Here is a 21,573-nt window from a genome sequence, read left to right on the forward strand (position 1 = left end):
GTACGGGGAGGGGGTTGCGACCACTAAGAAGTCGTGGTTGAGCCTCACTATGCTAGGCCAGGTGTCAACTTCCACAGGTACTATAATCCTTCCTAGGGGCATGACTTCCTCTTCGCTGAAGCCTACTAGGGGAGTATTCGCGGGCTTCAGGTCACTTTCTTGGAGTCGGAGCTGGTCGAATGTTGCTTTGAAGAGGATATCTGCCGAGCTGTCGAAGTCAACGAGGACACTCCTAACTTCAAAGTCATTAATCTTTATCTTTATGACGAGCACGTCATCATGGGGGTAGTGGACCCCGCACGCATCGTCCTCTATGAAGAATATCGAGTCTTCCATCCTTAGCCACTTCGGAGGATTCTGATCTTCCCTAGTGGCCTCACGAGCTGATGTCTGAGTTGCAGCCGAAGTGCAACCCGCAACAATGGAACCTCCAACGATCACGTGGATACTCCCCCGAACTGGTCTCTCTTCAGGGGGCTGCCTCTGCGGTGGCTCTGCCTGTCTGCTGGATTTGGGAGCATCTCTACTCGGCTCCCCCTGCCGACCTGCTTTATTATTATTATTATTATTATTATTATTATTATTATGTACAAAATTTCTCAAATATCTACGATGAATGAGCTCCTCTATTTCGTCGCGAAGGTTTTACAATTTTCGGTGTTGTGATCATGGTCTTTATGGAAATTACAATACAAATTTTTATTTCTTACACTAGGATCTGCCTTCAACCGAGATGGCTACTTCACATACGGGGCGTCCTTGATCGCCATGAGGATCTCGGTCCACTTCGTGTTCAGGGGCGTGTAGTTCGTCCTCTCTGCTATTGGAGCTCGGAAAGGCTGACTCGGCTTTGCCCCCCAAGCTGGGTCTTTCTTCTCCTTGCTATTACCCTGAGTTGAGGACTCTGTTTTCCTTTTTCTTTTCTCGAGGGCATGTTCACCTTTCTGGTTGATCTCCTCCTCCGTCCCTATAAACTGATCCACGAGCTTGAGGAATTCGGTCACAGTCTTGGGCTGGTTAACAACCACATGCCACTTGAAATCTTTATGGGTAATGCCTCGCTTAGCCGCAGTGAGCCGAATTGCGGGGTCCAGATTGGGTATTTGCAAACAAGCGTCATTGAACCGCTTGATATAACTCCGAATGGGCTGCCCTTCCTTCTGGATTATGCCAAGGAGGCTCTCCTGAGTTGTTGGACACCTCTTGCTGGTGACAAAATGGAAGGTGAAGACTTGCACAAACTACGCCCAGCTTCTTATTGATCCGGGTGCAAGATTCTGGTACCATGTGCGGGCCACTCCTTTGAAGGTGGTGGAGAAAGCCATGCAGATATAGGATTCACTGGCCCTTACCAGGTGCATTTGGGACTAGAAGGCATCAACATGGTCGTTCGGATCGAAGGATCCGTCATACTTATCCAGGGGAGGAAGCTTGAAGTCCTTTGGCATAGGAATAACAAGAAGTTTTGCCAACAGAGAGGAAGGAACTGAAAGGAGAGGAGTAAATTTTACCTCATCAGAGCTTACCTCCTCCTTACCCTTGATCTCGAGCAGGACACGAGTAGCAGTTCGACGAGCTCGTCGGCACCTCCGCTGCTTCTTCGTCGGCTCGGCGTTGGTGCTGCTTGCTTCAGTATTACCGAGCTCGATGGGGTCGGACTGCTGATGATAGCTGTGAACCAAAGGGCTCTGCCTGTAATCTGCGGATAGGACCTCAAACTGGTTTTCAGCGAGCAGGAGCTCGAACTAAGAGTGTTGAGGCGATGCAGGCTTAACCGGATGAGAGGCCTTCGACCTGCTTGCAGGCTGTGAGGCGGGGGTGACTGGTCTCTCCTTCCTACCGTGGGATGAGGCTTGGCTCTTGGAAGGATTCTAGGTTTGAGAGGCCTCTCCTCGGTGAGGACGTTCACTCCGACGGGAGGGCTTGGCTTGCTTTATGGCCGGATCCTAAGGAGGAAGCGGCTGCTAGGCCTGAGGCAGTGAAGGGAACTGCTGTTGGTACTGGTACTGAGAAACTTGATGTAGTACTTGCTGCTGGTAGAGTTGAAACTGTTGGAACTGTTGCATTTGAGCTTGCATGGCTCGCATGCACTGCACCAGGTCTTCGAGCTAGTTTTGGTTGATCACTGGGTGGAACAATGGAAGGTTCAGTGAAGGTTGCTCCAACTGTGGAAGGGAGTGGAGCATTCACAGGTGCCACTATCGGAGGCACATTCAGGCTGGGAACTCTGTCCACAAAGAGGGGGATGGTGAACTGTCCAATGCAGACAATGGGGAGCTGGGGTTGCTCCCCATAAGCATTCTAGTCGGCACCATGTCCGGCATTGCTAGAGGAAGCCAAGAATGTTGAGTTCTTAGAGAAAGTTGCAGAGATTAAAGGAAGTCCTAGCTGGTGGATGTCTGGCTCCTAACTGGCGATGGACAGTACCTGAGGAGAGGATGGTGAAGTATTCCCGGGGAGCTCACCCGGTGGGAATACTCCGATGCTTAAGTTAGAACACTCGAGAGATCTATAAAGGATGCAAAGAAAGCTAAGAGTGCAGATAGCGCTAGATCAGATAAACCAAGATACCTTTGCCCTTTCGACCCTGGGGCTTTTAAATGCAGATGTTCTTGTCAACTCAGGCATAACCGCCACTGGCCCTCTGTTGCAGTCGTTATTTTCTAGGGTTGTGCAGGTAACTGTTGCATAGTACTGCCCAATCGGATGAGAGACACGACCCGGAAAGGACAGACACGCCACCACCTGCCAAGAGACGTGGGTGCAATCTGCTAGGCTGGTAGGGACTGCGCCGTCAGTCAGGAGACGTGATGCAGTCTGATGGGTCTCGTTAGAAAGAAGATTCCTGAAAACGTCGCATCGCTTAACAGCGAGCTGCTTCGTAGCGAGCTATCCCATTGCAAGTTACCTTGTAGCGAGCTCCTGAAGGTATCCCGAGGTGATTCCACCTTAGGTCCCCTTTGGGGTAGTCTTCTGGCCTAAGTATTGGAGTGAGTTGATTCCCTCAACTCGCGAGTTGGGATAGACTTGGCTTGGAGTATTCCCTTTCCACATACCGGGGTTCTTGAGCTTGCGCTATAACGAGCTCATTTTGTGATGAGCTGTAATGTAGCAAGCTGTCCTACAAGGACTTTAACAAGCTCATTACTTAATTGTATCCAGACTATCATGCTGAGTTGTTGTTTACGTTGAATCACGTCCACATGTCGCCTTCTTAAGAGGTCGGGTCAAATCACCCTCCATCACACCTGTTGTTAGAAAATAGAAAGATTCAAATAATCTAGTGAGCTTAGAATCCCAAGCTGTGGTGATATGCTTCCTGTGAGAACATTTTGATAGATCAAGATTAACTCCAGTTTGTAGAAACACTTGATTCCCAATCCTGTATGGGATCTCCCCAATTAATTTGTTTCCATTGAGTTTCAAGAATATTAGTTCTTGACAATCCCCAAGATCCCCTTGTATTGGATCATATCACTTGAACTGTTGTGATAAATCCAGAATTTTCAGATACGACAACCTTCCAATCCCTACTGGTATCTAGCCTCAAAGCAGATTGTTGCTCACATTTACAAGTGAACTTGAATGGACAAGGTACACAGGAATTTCTCTTGTTAGTTGATTTGATGTATTTTAACTTAACACAATCTCAAGTTTCCAATCTACTGAGGTATGGAACCTGATAACTGGTTACCTAATAGGTATAAGTACCCAAGCTTATGTAGATACCCAATTTCAGTCAAGTTGTTGGTGTAAGTAGCAAGGAATGAGTTTTGTCCAATTAGAAGAATTTGGCTTAGGGAAGGGGCAAGGGCCCTGCACGGTTATTTTCTGACAGCTCAAGGGGAGTTTTTCTAGAATAAAAATATTACAATTTAAATGAGGCCCATTACAATATGAGTAGAAAACTAAAAATTAATTAAAATTGCCCCACATTTTTATATGATAAGAATGCAAACTTACTATTGTGCCCCATCGTACATTTTTTTTTTTTTTGCATTCAACTTCATACACACATTCATATTAAATGCTTAGACGTGCATTTTAATATGGGTCATTTAAAAATAAAAATTAAGACACCCTCTATATTTTCACGTGTTGACTAAAATCCGCCCTATGTTTTGCATATCATTGAGGCACCCGCTATAGTTTGAAACCGCTTTATTTATCACTGGTAGTAGGAAATAACATTTTTAACCCTATCATTTGGCCAAATCAGTTAAAAAAATAAATAAAATGTTGATTTTGGCCCCAATTCTGGTTTTTAAAATGTTGATATGAAAGGGATAATTTTTTAATAGGGTCTTTTATTGAAACACCCTTTTTAATAGGGCTTCCAATCTGATCCAGTCTAATGTAAGTCTATTAGAAATGGACCAGGTCCAATCCAGTTCAATGAATGTTTTGGAGCAATTACAATTCGGATCGGTGTCTGGACCGTCCAATTTGATTAAATTCATTTTAATTTAGATTGGTTTTAATTCAAACCCGGTCCATTGATAATATATTCTTATCTTATATTAATGGATCAGATATTGACTTAATCCAATCCAATCCAATATAAATTTGTTACAAATAGGCCATGTCCAATCCAATCTAATAAATATTTTAGACTGAATTGGTTCAATCCAATATATCTTGTTGGTTTGTTCAATCCGTCCGAATTGATTTTGGATTGGGCAGGTTCCAATCCAAAACCAATCCATTAACATCCTTACCTAGAGGTGGTGTTCTAGTAAATAACCCTTTTAATATTAAAAAATCATGGGCCCATGGTCTTTTATATTTTCTACAAATTTTAAGAGGTCATGTAATGGGTTGTGTACTTGTGTTGTCCGGCTCACTCAAATACTTCTCATGAAAGATGGAGAATAAATGGAAAACTTGAATTAAAAGAGAGTACACGAAAATATCGTTTAGTTATAATTAGTAATTTGATATATCTTCTCCATGGAATATACTGTAAGAAAAATGAAAACATCAGTTAATACATTGTGAAAATATGTTGATAAATAAATATTTAGATGAGTAAAAATTGGTGCTATATATGTCTTCAACATTCAAAATTTTGAAACTGTTGGAGTGAATCCAAGGTCTCTGAGGACTAATAAACGCACAGGAAAGTCATAAAACTGAGGTAAGATATAGATAGATTAATCAATTAAATGACCCAGGCCCAGAAGAATTTACCTACCCAAAAAGAAATATATATGGAAAGACTTGGAGGAATTTGACTTGTCTGAAACATGGAAAGAAAGAAATGGATATTTATAAATTGCAGGTATGAAGAGGATCAGAATTCAACAAAGGTGAGGTTGCTGTTGGTTCTTTTGCGCTTATGTCTTATTGTTCTTTTGTTGTCTCTTGTATATCAGAGGTACATAAGCAATTTATTTTTTGTATGAAACCTATAAAGACTGAATTTAACAAATCTTCTGTCATTTTTGATAGAGTGCTCTTACAAGGCAACAGGAGAGATTGACGCTTTCTTTATGAATTTTTGTGGTTTTGTGGAAACTTTTGAATCAACAATATATTTATTCCACATATCTGTGTCAACCTTATAACGTATTTTGTAGTTTGTATATGGAGATTTTCCTGGTGATATTAGGGACTAAAAGCTTATGTATTTCAACCAAAAAATTTTCATCAAAAGGAGCTTATTCTAGACATGTAGCAAGAGTTTTAACAATGTTGCTTCATGGTTAACACAGTAATCACGCAATTTGGTGATGCTAAACCGAGTTTAATATCACTTCCATGAGACTTGAACCAACTATAATTCTTTAATTAATGAAACAAATAAATCAACTTCACCAATAAGGCAATAAACATAATTGGGAAAATCTATGATGCAGAAAAGATATGATATGAAAAGAGTTTTGATAAATCAAAACCCATCCATGAATTTCGATAAATAACACCTTATTTCCTCCCACCTTTATGATTCCAGTTTATTGGTCAGTTATTTTTCCCATATCATAGTGGAACCCATTTTTCTAATGTCAACATGAGTTTAAATATTTAAGTGGATCAAAATGGGTGGCTTAGGGTTGGCTTCCAACTTTATACCCATTTACATGTTGTGGCTTGAATTTTTGTTGCGATGTATTCCATGTTTTGATCGGGAAAAAATCAAAAGGAAATTTTGATTGAAATCTGTGGTGGATGCAGCAGTACGAATCCAATTCATATTCAACATGAGGATCTGCTGACTCATTATATTATGTTCCTATGTGTTTGGTTGCAATGCAATTTATTTGTATTAATACAAATGCATAGAAACGCATATGAAAAAATACAAATTTTCGTTTAATTTTATTTTAGGTTTTACTTTATTCTGTTTTATATCTTAATTTATTTCATTTGTATTACAATCAAACAAAATAAGCTAAAGTTTGAAACAAAATTAGATCAGAATTTATACTAAATCATATGCACTGCCATAATTTTGCATCAATACAAATTTATTTGCATTGTATAAATACAAAATAATAGGAATACATATAAAATAATACAAAATATAAGTTTTTGCATTCTATACGTTTGTATTTGTATTCCTTCCAAATTTATCCTAAAAGTCCATTTCCTGCTTCCTATAAATACTCTTTTTTGGAGTCTGCATTCTGTGCACCGGTGGGTTCACTGGACGCGTGAACCCACCAATCTTAATCGACCACGTCGCCCAGCCCCGCTGTTTCAAAACATTAGTGCGTGAATCCACCGTTAGCATGGGTTAACTGCTTCAACCGGCCACAAAAAGAGAAAACAGGACTACACACAACCCGCGCGTTCCTCCTCGTTCTTCTTCTTCTTTTCCTCTTCTTCTGTTCTGCGGTTGTGCTTCTAGCAAGTCAACTAATTACCGGGTTGGAGATTTTGATTTTCGAAGTCAACCCGGATCGAGAACAATAAATAAACCAGAACTGCAGGGTGCAGGGTGCAGGTGCAAACTAGATCACCACATCCGTAGCATGCGGACGTAACAGAAAATTTTGTGAAGACAGCCCTTGTCGTCCGCTATTTAAGTATAACCCATGCTCTTAAAGCTTCCAACTGCTCAGCCAAAAAAAAAAAACAGTAAAAAAGAAAAGCTTCTAACTGAAATATCACATGTCCAGCATCACCACCACCACCAGCAACGGTAGCGCAGAAGATGGGTAAGAAGAAGAAGAAGAAGAAGAAGAAGAAGAAGAAGAGGAGGAGGAGGAGGAGGAGAAAAAGAGGTAAAGAGGTTAGAAGAAGAAGAAGAAGAAGAAGAAGAAGAAGAGGAGGAGGAGGAGGAGGAGAAAAAGAGGTAAAGAGGTTAGAAGAAGAAGAAGAAGAAGAAGAAGAAGAAGAGGAGGAGGAGGAGGAGGAGAAAAAGAGGTAAAGAGGTTAGAAGGCGTACCGCCGGAGCTTTCGCTGCCGATGGCCGCTGGTACGAATCACCGTCCGGTGTAGTATAGTCGCCGGTGTATGGATAGGGTTCGGTGGACGAAACGCAGCAAAACTCTGCAAAATAGAGGGAGAATGAGGAGGAATGCGGGCCGAGTGTTTTTGAGTCCTGTTTTTTCTTTTTGTGGCCGGTTCAACCGGCTAGCCTATGCTAACGGTGGGTTCAGGTGTGGTCCACTTTTCTTCCTTTTTATTTCATTCTTAGTATCTCTTAATTTATTTAATTTTGAATTGCCTTCGAGACTTTGCATTCTTTTGGCTTATCACTGTGAATTAATCTGTAGTCTTGGGCCTTGGCACCTGTGATTCTACACTGTGTATCTTAGGGGCTCGCACCATTTGAGATTTTACGTATATTTGACCTTTTCACTACCAAAATGGATTCACACAATCCACCCAGATTCGCACGCGAATTTCACATTTAAGTTGGGATTCCCACAAGAGTGTTAATGAGTAATGACACACTAGCATGCAATTTGAACATAGAACTCACCAAAAATCAATTGCACAAGAAATAACATTTTTGGCTCAATTCATTGATGATACCACACACACACAATAGAGAGATGGAAGAAATTACATATTTGGCTCAATTCATTTATTGATGTAATACCTGGCCTAGAGGAATGCACCATTATTTTAATTTGATATCTCGGAGAGAGAGAAATAGATTAGCTAAGAGCTATGATTATGGTGCAACAGACTCGAAGAAACTCTTCATATTGTAATTTCCTTCCACCATAGGACTGGTTCCGTTCCACATCTGCTCTGCCATTTGTTGGTATGCTCTATCAGTAAGATGGAAAGAATCCCAAAACACATAGTCATTGGGATCATCACATAACTGATATTCTTTCACTGCTCTTCTTCCACCGCAACTGGGGACTCCCCCAAAGCGTCCTGTACCGCAACATGCATTTTCTCCTTCCTTGAAACCTTTTTATTTTCATTAAGCACAGATGTTAGCATATATTCAACAGAAGAGAAGAAATTTGGGGAAATTTCGATTGAACTAACGTACCATATTTTGAGGGGTACTTCATTAGTTGGCTGAGGAATGTATAGAAATCGTAATTTGAATATTTGAACTCTGCCAACTCTCTCTCAAGTTTTATGAGGAGTTTCGGTAGAGCTTTATTATGCAATTTGCAAAGTGTTAAGACTTCTTCTAAGCAGCTTCCTTTATTTTCTGGTTTGATTATTCTTAGAGCTGGAAGACAACCCAACGTCCCTATTATGATGAAACCAAATTTTCTGCCTCCTATCTTGTATATTTCCTGCCAAATCATATGCAGCCACCGATTTTTCAAATTAGCAAACGAAAGAAACCAAAAAAAAAAAAACAGGAGTGTAGCACTCCCTCTCCTTTCTAAAGGGAGTCAAAATTCTTTCGCCCTTACTTGTATGAAACTGCTGAAGTTGGCAATCACCCTGCCCACATATTGTATCTGAGAAGACGCTGGAATGGTGGAGTTGGTCAAGAAAGGAAACATGTAATCGTTGCTTCCAATGCTAATTAAGTAAACTGCTCTTGACAACAGTTTCTTAGCTTCATCATCCCCCAGTTCCTGTTTCAACCCTCTTGCCACCTTCTTAAAGTAGCTCAGCTGCGTTTTGAGGTTGATTACCAGTCCTCGATAGGTTTCAACAAGAACACCAGCTCCAGAAGAGGCGAAGTTTGCTCCGTCACTGAACCGATGAACGCCAGGATGTAGAAATGGTGGAATGAACGGTATATTTGCATATTCCGCTGCAATATAAGCACCATCGATCATCACAACACAACTACGTACTTATTCATGTTTATTATTACTAGTTTTATCAGCTTCAACGAGAGAGAGAGAGAGAGAGAGAGAGAGAGAGAGGATTGCACCAATAAAATCCGCCGATAGGCGACCATCAGAGAAGCGCCCACTGGGGTACTAGAATAAGGTTTCTCCATATGGCCAGTAATTTACCTGGACGATAGTGCTGGTATTGATGTAATTGTTGTTTCCGGCATCCGAGAAGGAATCGCCAAAGATGAAGAAGGGCACATGATTTTTCGCCTTCCCCAGATCATAACCCAGGCTGCAGGTGCAGGCTGTGGGAATGATGAGAAGGGTTGCATAGAAGGCCAAAGAATACAGGAGACTAGTTAGCGTTGCCATGTCAAGGAGTCTGATTATTGATCTCTACGTCCACCATTATATATATATATAGTAGCAGAACAATCCTTACAGATGGGAAACAGAAAAACAGAAGAGGAATAAAAATATAAAGCTTCGCTGACTTGAAATTTCTCAACTGGATTATGGATAGAAACATGGTTTTGATTCATTAGTTTCATTTCTCATTTGGTCGTTGGTCCCTACGCAACGGTGCATGAGTTCACGTAGCCTTTAGGAATTAATAAATAATAAAGGGTACCCTAATGTAAAATATGAGATGGCCACCGAGACCCGTAGATTATTTGTTATTTAGTTTATATCCATGACAGGACAACTGCCTACCTGATCAAGTTATAACCCATTAAAATTTAGGATACTGCATTGACATTCAAGCAACTGAGTTTACACTAATTAATTAGGCCAACAGGGAGATATGTTGAATACTTGAATTGTTGTTTGTACTTCAGACAACAAACTTAGAATCCTATTTTGATCAACTTTATGCATTGATCGCGTCAAACCTTAAAAATGAAAAAAGGCAAATGCATCCTTGGAATCCTACCTCCTAAATTCACTCACATGTGAATTCGGAAGAAAATTGAGAAACTATGGGAGACCAGACCACGCTAATCGCGGGTTCAGGATGTGAAGTGAGGCTACCAGAGCCCTCCAATGGTAAAGATATCAATTCTGGCACCGACGATGATGATCTTGGATGAAATAAAATAAGAAACTATAAACGAGGTGTCAAATTATGAACATGCTGACCATAGCAGTCCCTTTTGTCTGGTTATATGTGAAGAATAATCTTTGATAATTTCCCTGCACCTCTCCATTACTCATGAAGACCGCCCTGAACCATCAACTGGTGTCTCTGCTGGTTCCAACCCCCAGTGGCCTACCAGTTGCTTCAACTTCTGTCAAATTTTCTACTGGTTCCACATCATGAGCCTCCACCCCACCTACCTCTTCTTCCCCATTAACCCTTTCCTTTGTTTTATCAGTTTCTTTGGTTGCCAATTCAACATTGGTTTTTCTTTCAGTTGCCTCTGGCCTTGTAGCGGTGGTGGTTGCAGAGGCAGCCCCAACATTTTGCTCAAGTTGCATTAGCTGCGTCATGTGCTTTTTTCCTGTTCTGTGAGAAGCCATCACAGATTCATTATTTGCCCCCACCTTGCACATTTCACACCATAGTGTAAATTTTTTCTTGGAAGCTTTTCTCTTTCGCTTTTTAGGAACTGGTGCTTCCGCATTTTTCATTTTAGAATCTTCCGTCTTTTGCTTCTTTAGTAATGGTTCGTCCCCATTTTGCTTCTTTGAATCCTCTATCTTATGTTTTCTCTGCGTTAACATCTTCTCATTTTGCTTGATATGCTGCTTCCTCGCTCCTTTTTGCTTACCTTGCTTTATTTTCCGACTACTAGTGAATAGCTTAGTGGGCTTCACCATTTTCTTTGGCAACGAAGTGGAGATGCCAGTATTCTTTCCTGTTACATTTTTAGCTTTTAACTCTGCTTCCATCGCCCTGTGTTTTCTCCCTTGGAGGTGATCATTTAAATCTTGTTCACTTGTTGTACTAACTTGACACATAGCACAGCTTCATTCTTTCTGGGATTTCTTCTTTGAACCTGCCATAGAAAGCTCACCAGCACCTGTTGCTGCCAGTGCTATTTGTTTCCTCCTCATTCCTGCAAGACTAGTTTTCAAGGGCTTAGCCTGCAATGGAAAATCAGAAACCGTCCATCAGTAAGAAACCAAGATTAATTATTTCTGGTGGACGATGAAGGCCATTGCAACGTCCAACATGTGACTGCATCATCTGTTTCTTTTTCCTCCCTTCTTTCCAATAATGGTGAAGCAACACATTTTCAACTGGTTTTAACCTTGAAAAAATGACAACCTTAGAAAAGATAATTTTTTTTTTGATAAATAAACCTTAGAAAATATTTATTTTTTATGATAAATAAACCTTAGAAAAGATAATTTAGATGTTCTTGTAGGATTCTTTCCCCAGACTGTCCATCCTGCAAAGGACCACAGTCAAGGGATTTACTTCCTTACAGGAGATCCTTTTCTTTTCAGTCCTGGTGAGAGATCCTCTATATCCATATATACAATGTAACCATCTAAACGAGTCCATGTGCAACAATCACGGCATATTGCTTAGAACAAAAAATGTAGAAACATGATTCCAAGGAGGATAACAAAAAATACTGGATCCATATTGCAGAAAGACATAAAACTGTAAATTACCACAAATCCAGTGGTGTCGATGCATGCTATGTAGGAATTACTGCAAGTATTCATTACCACTTTGCCAGGCCATATTCAATCCACAAAAGCTCCAGCAAAACACACACTGAAGTACTTAAAAGGAGAAGGATAAAAAGAGAACAAAAGGTCATCATAAATGCATATATGGTCCCTATTCTGGGAATTACTCAAGACTATTCATTAACACAAATCCAGAGGTGGTGTCAATGCATGCTATATAGGAATTACTCCAAGTATTTATTACCACTTTGCCCGACAGTATTCACCCATAAGGCTCCAGTAAACACATATAAAAGTGTACTTAAATGGAAAAGGGAAAAAAAAGGCCACTGTAGGAATTACTCCAAGTATTCATTACCACAACTACAGAGGTGGTGTCAATGAATGCTATGTTGGAATTACTCTGAGCATTTATTACCACTGTCAGACTTACTCAGTCCACAGGCTCCAGAAAACACACAAAAGCACTTAAATGGTGGAAAAGTCATCCTAAATGTAATGTATGGTTCCTATTGGAGGAAGTTACTCCAAGTATTCATTACCACAAATCTAGAGGTACTGTCAATGCATTCTATGTAGGAATTACTGGGAGTATTCATTACCATTTTGACAGACCATATTCAAACCACAAAGGCTACAGCAAACACACACAAAAGTACTTGAAGGAAAAGGGGAAAAAACTGGTTTTGTCTGACAAAACACACGAAAAATGGAACTCAACAGACTACTTAGGGGGTGACACTTGACAACGTGAATGGTTTTGTTTTCAAAATAAAAACAACTTCCACATCAGCAAAACTGTATTGTTTTTTATGATGTAGTGATTTGTTTTAGAAAAACAAAACCATTTGTGTTGTCAAACACCCACTTAATGAATAAACAGAAGTCCTCATTACTGGATAACACAGATAGCAGCAAGATGGGTAAATAGTCAATTATAATTTTCATTAAAAAAACACTATGCTTAACTATAATTTATAAATTGTAATTCTTACGTTTTTAAGGGATGGGAAAAGCCCAACTATCCTATGCAACCATAAAGCATACATTGGCACAACTTCTAAGTGAAATAATAATGAATAATTATTTCTTATTTAAATAATTACTATCCATTTTTTAATTCCAAAAATTACAAAAAATCAAAAATAAAAAACCATTGTACAATGTATTCAAAAACATTATTGAAGAAAAAAAAACTCTATGGATAAGATAGATCATCCATAGATCTACAATATATTCAACCCTTATGATTAAATCATAAAAATATAATTAAGTATTATTTATTTTTTAACTCTAAAAATTATAAAAAATCAAAAAACTAATTATTGAAGAAAAACTTTCAATTGCTCTATGGATATGATAGATCATTAAATCAATAACATACATAGTCTTTATGGGCAGATCACAAGAAAATATAAATAACTAATATTTATTATTTAATTCCAAATATTACAAAAAAAAAATAAAAACAAAAAACTTGAACAAGAAATTTCAATATAGATCATCCATTTTTCATTTTTTGTTATTTTATACTTCTCCCAAATTTCTTCATAAAATTTCCATAGAACACCAAAAAAAACTATGATTTTCAACACAAAAATGTAGATCAACATACATTTAAACATTTTCAAGCATTCAAGCAAAAAGAAAACAATAAATCACAAGATATTAAGAGAAAATTTGAAAAAAACTTATCTATTTTTGCAATATTTTCCAAAACTTGAAAAATTATTCAAAAACCTTGATGATTCACACTTGTTTCTTGTGCCTTTTTGCAAAGAATGAGATTTCAAGTTTTAGAGTTGTTTGAGGGTGAAATGGCTTATTTTGGGGGAAAGAAGCCTTCATTCCCCCTCCCCCCTTTTTTTCTTTTTGTCTATATCTTTTACTTAGCAGTTCAACCAATATGCCCAACATGCCATCAATACGCCTAATACATGGCCAATACAGGTATGATATGGTGGAAAAAGATGATACTACCTATTTCCCACCATATCCCATATTGGTCCTTCAAAGATATGATACCGTGCACCCCGTATCAGGTATATTGTGTCGAAATTTTAAACCTTGCTCCAGACTTGATGGCGATGATGATGACATAGATAAGAATTGGATTAAGAATCAACACATTGATGAAAAAGAGTCCTAAAACATATTAACCCCTGACACTATCTATGTAATAAGAAAAGAACTTCTCTAACGATCCAACAGAAATGGTTTATAAATTATTTAAAATATAATGAATTAACCACCTGATGATCTGATTCAGATACTTAGGGCCTATGAGATCATCTAAATATGCAGATATAGGTAGATACTACTCTTGTACTACTGAAAAAGTAAAACCTGATAAATATTAGTTGTAACAGGATTGCAGGATATCTGAACAGGAACACACAGATGGCTGAAATAGGTGTTCGCAGGCATCATGTGTAAGAGAGTTTAAAGGTACAGAGAGGTATTGTATACAAGATTTATGTCAGGATGATTGAAGAAGAAAGTAGTTCGTAAGTACAAAACAATCCAACGTATTGCTGAATGTTGTCATATCATTAATAGGGAAAAAAATCAAGAGGAAGAATTAGCGGTTGATTGGTCTAATCACTTGAAGAAACAAAAGGTTGGTTTATGCTGGAATATGAGGTCTAGAAAAAGTTATTTTAAGAACCAAAAACTTAAACCAATAGTAACAAGATAGAATATATAAAAGTATAAATTAGAACATTAAAAATAGAAGCCCCCAGGAGAAGGCTTCATAAAACTAAACTTTGATGGAAGCAGCCTCGATAATCCTAGGCCTTCTGGTATTGGAGGTGTATTCAGGAATGCAGAGGGCCAGATTGTTGCTTCATTCTCTGGTCCAACTGGAATGAGGGATGTGGTTAGTGGCTAGTGCAGAGGTACAAGCTGTTTTACAGGGAGCACAAATTGCTAGAGAGTTGAGCTCCAGGAGTTTGGTCATTGAAGAAGACTCTAAAGCGGTAACTGGGTGGCTGAATTTGAAAGAACCGGAGACTGTAGCTTGGTCTTTCAGGGGGTGTGGAGAAGATTCAAGTGGCTAACTTCTAATTTAACAAGTAAGAGTTCAATGGGATAGCGGCTCATGGACTGGCAGACCTACTAGCTAAGCAAGGGGTGAACAGGTCTCACTTACTCCCCATAGGGGTTGCATTTAATGCAATTCCTAGGATACATCAACCATGATGTCTGTTAGTTATAAAAAGTATATGCATAACACATAATAAACAAGGATGTAAAATCTATCAAAAAAACAAAGGATGTAAAGGAAAGTAAGGAACTAACAAAAGATATCCCCAATGGCATAATGCTTCTATGTACTGCTACCCAGGAAAATATCCTGCCCCATAGGGCCTTTATACCGGGGCCAAAGGTATAACACTCCAAATCACTGCCCCTCTTCTGCTCAACCCCGTCAACTGCTAACTCCATAGGAAAGCCTCCTTAGTTGCTGGGAAACAGGTCTGTACTCCAAAGATGCCCAACATTCTGGCCCACATCTTCCTAGTAAACCCATAATGCAGTAAAAAATGATCCAACGATTCAATACACTTGTGCACATGTTGCAAGTAGATTGTCTATAACAACCCAAAGTGAAATTGGATTGAACCAACCCAACCCAACTTTTCTGGGTCAGGTTTGGGCTGGATCCATCCAGACCAAGTTGCAGACCTACATGTAAGGCTCTACCTCCCAATCATTTAGGTTTCTCCTAAAGGTGGGATTCCCTTCTGTAATGACTTTTTTCAATTTCTATTTTCTAATAAAGGATCCTCCACATTTATATATAGCCAGCCCTTACCCTAGCTTTCCCACTTCAAAAACAACTCTCTAACTAATCTTTTTTCTGGGAGAAAATTACTAATCATTCTCTAAGTTGTGCCTGCAAAAAAACCCATCTAAAAAGTTAACTGTCTTTATTGATTGATGCCAACTACCTTCTCAACATATACCATCTGAGAATGAGATTAATCAAAGAAGACAAGTAGTAGAAGTAATATTTGTGAATAAAACAGAACAGGGTCTACATTAAGAGTAATGCATTCAAAGTATAAGTAGAAATGTGGGTAATGAATGAATTATCAAAAAAAAAATGTGGGCAATGAATGCTTGATGATAAATGGACCTTGATTAGAAAAGGTATGCTTATCCTAAGAAATCAAAAACTAACACATTTAGGAAACAAGGATGATGAACAATATGAACTGTTATAACATATGCAATCATGGTTCAAAGTATTGATACTCTTGATATGCAAAATTTGCATATTGACAGTTTTGGCTTATTTTTTTATCTTTTGGTCTTAACGTTTTGGCAGGTGACCCGTCACATCACACATTAGACTTTTAAAAAATAAAAATCAAAACTTATAAATATTTATATTAGGCGTTGTGGTGGCCCTGAAAACCAATACAATCAATACTTTGAACCTTGTATGCAGTCACTCAAACTGTCAAACACACCAAAGTTTAAAAAGCATACAGTCAAGGTCCACATATGATGAAATCTTTTATTTTCCCAACATCTCTTTTGAGCAAGGAAGAAGAATGCCTTGTACTATAGTTGTGAAATAGAATAGAGAAGAGTCAAAGACAGCAGCCAAAGCAATGCCACTAAAAGAATTCAAGGAGACTACATAAGCAACAAAGAGCTTCAATTCATACTCAACTACACTAAATGGAGTAGTGTTACAGCTTAAAACTAACGGTAAAACCTAATATTTTTTTTCACTTAAGAACAGTAAAACCTAATATTAGAAAATATATTTAAAAGAAGAAAGAAAGATAACTTGTACTCGGCCATAAAAGCAAGAACAAGAGAACAGAAGATATGAATCCATAGATCAGTCACGAGAATAACAACCCAAACTAATAGTTATCAGTATAAACTATCAAAAAAGACTGTTTTTTTATTTGCTATGCATACAAGCTATCAATATCGAGCAAAGAATCCACCTATCAAACAATCCAAGCAATGTAGGGGTAAGGCACTCACCAAGAAAACAGCTTTTCCCTTACTAATTTCAGTTGTCTCGGGATGGCTCTGGAATTGCAACCCCTCGACAATTTGAGGGCGACCCGGGAAATACAATCTATCAGCAACCCTGCTACCTTCTGCCCTACTACCCTCTGGATGCATCTTCCCAATTTCTAGGCGGCTCGGAAAAGACAATCTCTCCTCCAGCCTACTACCTTCCGGATAACGCATGTCAACTTCGCTGAATGACGTTAAGGGTATTCTCTCCTCAACTCTACCACCGTTGGGGTGATGCATCAACGGGATCCTTGGATCCGAAAGAATAGAGGAAACCCCTTCTCGTCTACGCAGCGCTGCTAACTCTCGCTCCATTTGTAATTCCATCCTTACCTCTACCTCAAGAACCCGTCTACGCCCCACCTCTGCGGCGATAAGCTCCGCTCTAATCCTCTCTTTCTCCAGCTCCCTATTAACCGCTTCTCTAACACCGACCGCATCCCTCACAACTTCATTGCTTCTATTGTCACTGATCAATCCCACTGAACCCAACAACTCAAAAAAAAAAAAAAGAATCAAAACCATTTAACTTCGAAAACAAGAAACGAAATCATTGAGAACGAAAGATGGGTTTGTGAACATTTACCGCGCAATGCCTGTTCAGTGAAGTAACTATTGGTAGTTGTTGAAGAAAAGAACGTCGAAGGCCTGTCTTCGACTGGTTGATACCGGAATTCCATGACGAATGCAGAGACGTAAGGAAGGTTCTGTGCTGATTAGGGTTAGGGTTAGTGTTCTCAGATAAGGATCTAATGTGTAAGCAACGAAAGAAGGATCGTTCTAGGGGGAAAGAGAATTTTGAGGAAATGAATCCTGCAACTACAAGGAGTTAGAGAGGAATGGAAGAAACCGGTCGTTTGGTTAAAAGATGAAAGGAGATGTCACCGCCGGGAATCGTGGAGACTCCCTCTCTCTCCCTGTCGTCGTCATTGAAGGACCTGTCACTCGTGGGTTTGGCCAAATTACTTATAGGGCAAATTTATTAAATTACCCTTAATGATTTAATTAATTGGTTAACTATATCCTTAATGTTTAAGTATTATTTTCATGGTTTTCAAAACCGGATCGGACCGGACGGTCGGACCGGAAAACCGGCAATCGGTCAGCCATCGGGGTCCAGTTTTACTAGAAACCGGAAAATTGAAAAAAAAGTTGAAAAGTCAAAAAACCGCTGACCCGGGCGATCGGACCGCTAAACCATTTGACCCGGGCAGCAGTTCGTGTGGTTAATATTTTTATTTATAATGTTTTAAATAAAAAAATAAAAATAAAAATAAAATACCTATTATATCCCAACCAGTTTGAATCCCTTTTCGGTTTTCCCTTTAGTTTTAGGGTTATTTCCCATTTTCCCGAGTTCCCTCCTCACTCCTCAGTCCTCTCAACCCTCACACCCTACCAACCGATCACTTGCGGCGGCCATCACCTCCAGCATCCGATGGTGATACACACCGACGGCAATCAGTGAGCTTGCAGTGGCGAAAAGTCACCCTCACCCTAGCACTTGCAGCAACGTCCAACAGCGAGAAGATCCAAAACTTGCAACGGCGACTTGCATGGGCGGATGGCAAGCTTGCAGCAGCACTCGACACTCGGCATTAGGGAGCCCAAGCCTGACTTGCAGGCATGTAGCAGCAGCGAATCCACTCGTTACTCGGCACTTGCAGGCTTGCAATGGAAATTTGCCTGCAACCAAGCCCGACTGCTCGAGCCCACCAATAGCAAATCCACTGTCTCACCACCATTACCGGCACTCAGCAGTGAAACCCTGAAGGTATAATTTTTTTTTTTGTGATTTAATTGATTTTTTGAATTTTTTTTATTCATTTGGTTCATCAACCCATGTTTGTTCTTCATTTGGTTCATCATTTTGCTTTGGACTTGCTAGGCAAAGAGGCTTTTAGTGAATACTTTATAGTTTATAATTAGGAGCAGTAGACGATAAGTTGATAGATTTACTAGCAGAAAGTTGCTACTTGTATTTATGTATCAGTTTCTTGTTGATTATATGCCTTGTTAAATCCTCAAACTTCATTTGATGATCAGATGCTTAGTTCTTTGTTTAATTAATCTTAATTTGTTTTTAATTTTCATATGCATATTTTGCTTAATTTTCATATGATGATTAGATGGTGAAAGTTTTGCTTAAATTTTTGCAAGCAATTTACTCTCATTTTTAATGGAGTGTTTTTACATTTTGGTTAATTTTTTGCTTAATTATTTTTTGCTTATATGGCACGATTTTACATTTTGGTTGGTTCTTTTAGTCAATGCAATATTTTAAATTTTATATTTTATGTTTGTATGAAAGAATTTATTTTTGAGTTAGGTTTCTTTAATTGAACTAAGATGATGGAGTCACAAAGTCCAAATGCTAATACATCTGATCCAGCTCCATCATAAGAGTCCATTTCATCAAATGTTAGGGGAAAAACTGATTCTACTTGGGAGCATGTTTCCCTTAAAGCTAACCCTCTTAATGGATCAAAGTCAATGATATGTCTTTATTGTCAAAAGACTTTTAAAGGGGGAGGGATTAATTCTAGGTATGCAAAAGATGTAAAGGGGAAGGAAGTAATACAAATAGTTTTGGATTCTGAATTTTGGGCACAATGCAAAATGATTATGGGTTTCACATCACCTCTTGTTATGTGGTATATGTATCATGCAATGTTGAAGGCAAGAGAATCGATGAAAAAGTTTTTTAATTATAAAAAGTTGAATATGGCCCAATCATGGACATTATTGATAGAAGATGGAACAAACAAATGGGTCAGAGGCTTCATCTTGTAGGGTATTATTTTAACACAGTCTTCCAATAGGATCTGAAATCAAAAGTTGAATCCCCGACCGTTATGTTCGCAATTTTTGATATCATTGAAAAACCTGCAATCAAATCAGATGATGTAGAAATAAAGCTAAACAAAGAGCTTACTCTTTTTGAAAATTATCGTGGTAATTTTGGAAGACCTTTCTTAGTGAAGACATTTAAGTCAATGCCTCCAGGTAATAAATATTTTTTTCTTATAAACATGTTTATTGATTCAAATTTTTATTTTATTTTATAAATGAAATCAACTTTATTTCATTGTATATAGATGAATGGTGGTCGAGATTTGGTTGTGACACTCCAAATTTGAAAAGGATTGTTGTACGGATCCTTAATTAGACGTGTAGCTCATTCGGATGTGAACGCAATTGGAGTGTTTTTTAACATATACACACGAAGATAAGGAATAGATTAGAGCACCAAAGGCTCAATGACCTAGTATATGTTCATTTCTACCTGCATGTGATGGATAGATAAGTGTTTTAACTTTTATGTTTCATGATTGCTTTTTTTTATACTTGCATTGCATCTAATGTATCATTTATTGATTTGTAGGAGAAAAACTGAAAGTTTTTACCTAATTGGGCATGAACACATTGATGTTGTGGAAGATTGGATAGTGCACGATGATGAGGATCCTCTATTACTTGATGGTAATGAGAAAGATGATATGTTTAAAACTGATAAGACAACATTTTCCAATAATGGAATCACCATCCAGAAAAGGAGCTAGGACTGATGGTAACTATCATTGATATTATCTCAAACGACATTTTCATACTTGATTATTTTAGCTATTTTTTGAATTCTAATTTTCTATTTTCATTCTTTAGATGATGATGAATTTTTCATTGAGCAATGGGGAATCATGGAGGAAAATGCAACCAACACCCAAATTAGAGATGTAGATGAAACACAACCTCCCGAAGATGAAGATGAAGTGATGGTGAAATACCACCTGGCTTTGGTTAGTAGTTGGTACCATTGAGAAGTGGGGCCAATATATCTAGAGAATTTGGATGATTATTTTTGAGTATCTAAGTATTATATTTGATGAATTAAGAATGCATGATGTCATAGCAATATGTATAGAATCTTTTGCAAAATTTCTTTTCTTGTCTTCTTAGTGTTTTTAAACAAGAAGTCCAAAGGAACCCTGAAAGACTTGACCATCAAAAGGGGTCCCTTTCCATAAGGTGAAAAAGAAAGTACTCTTTTTATAGTTTGCATTGCTTATGGCCTGGTAGAAGCTTTTCTTACCTTTTTCTTTGTAGATTTGGAATATATGTTAAAAGGGCTTGTCAGAAACACAAAGAAAGTAGAAGCTGAAAGCCTAAAATAGCTAATGGTAAGGTGCATTGAGTTGTTATAATGGGTATTTCTCAAAAAATTGATTTTGTTTCTCAATTATAAGTTATAACTTTTTTCTATTAATTAAAATTTTTATTTATCTAACTAATGGTAAGGTGCATTGAGCTGTTATAATGGGTATTTTCTAATAAGTAGGGGGAAGAGGACTTGATGGAAGAAGAAGAAGAAGAGAAAGAAGAGGAAGAACTTGTATTTGTAATGACTGATGAATGGATGGACTTCTTTGCAAAATCTGAAGCAAAAAGGAGACAAGGTGGTTGTTCAACCCTCTTCCGATAAGAAGCAAGCAAAGAACAAAGGCAAAAAGTGACAAACATTCTGAAGTGAACAAGGGCTAAAGGTGATCATGGAAGACTGATCCAAAAACTAAAATAACCGAACTGATCAAAAAAACCAAACCGAGAAAACTGAAATCGAAATTTTCAGTTTGGTTATTTGATTTTAACTAAATAATGCTCA

At 38.4% G+C, this 21,573-nt stretch overlaps 2 protein-coding genes across 2 annotated transcripts; both read right to left on the reverse strand.

Annotated features, from left to right (window-relative positions):
- Positions 1-8,030: 8,030 nt before the first annotated feature.
- LOC148843372 (GDSL esterase/lipase 5-like) lies at positions 8,031-9,212 on the reverse strand. The gene is made up of 3 exons (XM_088959403.1): positions 8,838-9,212; positions 8,459-8,714; positions 8,031-8,373 (listed from the first exon to the last, which is right to left on the reverse strand). Exons 1-3 carry the CDS (start codon positions 9,210-9,212, stop codon positions 8,126-8,128), a joined length of 879 nt encoding a protein of 292 aa, XP_088815529.1. The 3' UTR covers positions 8,031-8,125.
- Positions 9,213-9,968: 756 nt separating this feature from the next.
- Positions 9,969-17,883, reverse strand: LOC148843373 (uncharacterized). The gene is made up of 3 exons (XM_088959198.1): positions 17,500-17,883; positions 16,875-17,395; positions 9,969-11,303 (listed from the first exon to the last, which is right to left on the reverse strand). Exons 1-3 carry the CDS (start codon positions 17,591-17,593, stop codon positions 11,187-11,189), a joined length of 732 nt encoding a protein of 243 aa, XP_088815324.1. The 5' UTR covers positions 17,594-17,883; the 3' UTR covers positions 9,969-11,186.
- Between the last annotated feature and the right edge of the window lie 3,690 nt (positions 17,884-21,573).

This window comes from Nelumbo lutea, chromosome 8, assembly GCF_056320005.1.
Source record: "Nelumbo lutea isolate HS-2025 chromosome 8, American lotus-T2T, whole genome shotgun sequence".
Lineage (NCBI taxonomy): Eukaryota > Viridiplantae > Streptophyta > Magnoliopsida > Proteales > Nelumbonaceae > Nelumbo > Nelumbo lutea.

Excerpts from the sequence above, each read along its gene's own strand:
- LOC148843372 (XM_088959403.1), bottom strand. The coding sequence starts at position 9,212 with ATGATCGATGGTGCTTATATTGCAGCGGAATATGCAAATATACCGTTC. Across the intron at positions 8,715-8,837 it reads ACTTCAGCAGTTTCATACAA|GAAATATACAAGATAGGAGG; the intron begins GTAAGGGCGAAA and ends ATGATTTGGCAG. Across the intron at positions 8,374-8,458 it reads GAAGTACCCCTCAAAATATG|GTTTCAAGGAAGGAGAAAAT; the intron begins GTACGTTAGTTC and ends GAAAATAAAAAG.
- LOC148843373 (XM_088959198.1), bottom strand. The coding sequence starts at position 17,593 with ATGGAATTCCGGTATCAACCAGTCGAAGACAGGCCTTCGACGTTCTTT. Across the intron at positions 17,396-17,499 it reads CACTGAACAGGCATTGCGCG|TGGGATTGATCAGTGACAAT; the intron begins GTAAATGTTCAC and ends TGTTGGGTTCAG. Across the intron at positions 11,304-16,874 it reads AGGGAAAAGCTGTTTTCTTG|GCTAAGCCCTTGAAAACTAG; the intron begins GTGAGTGCCTTA and ends TTTCCATTGCAG.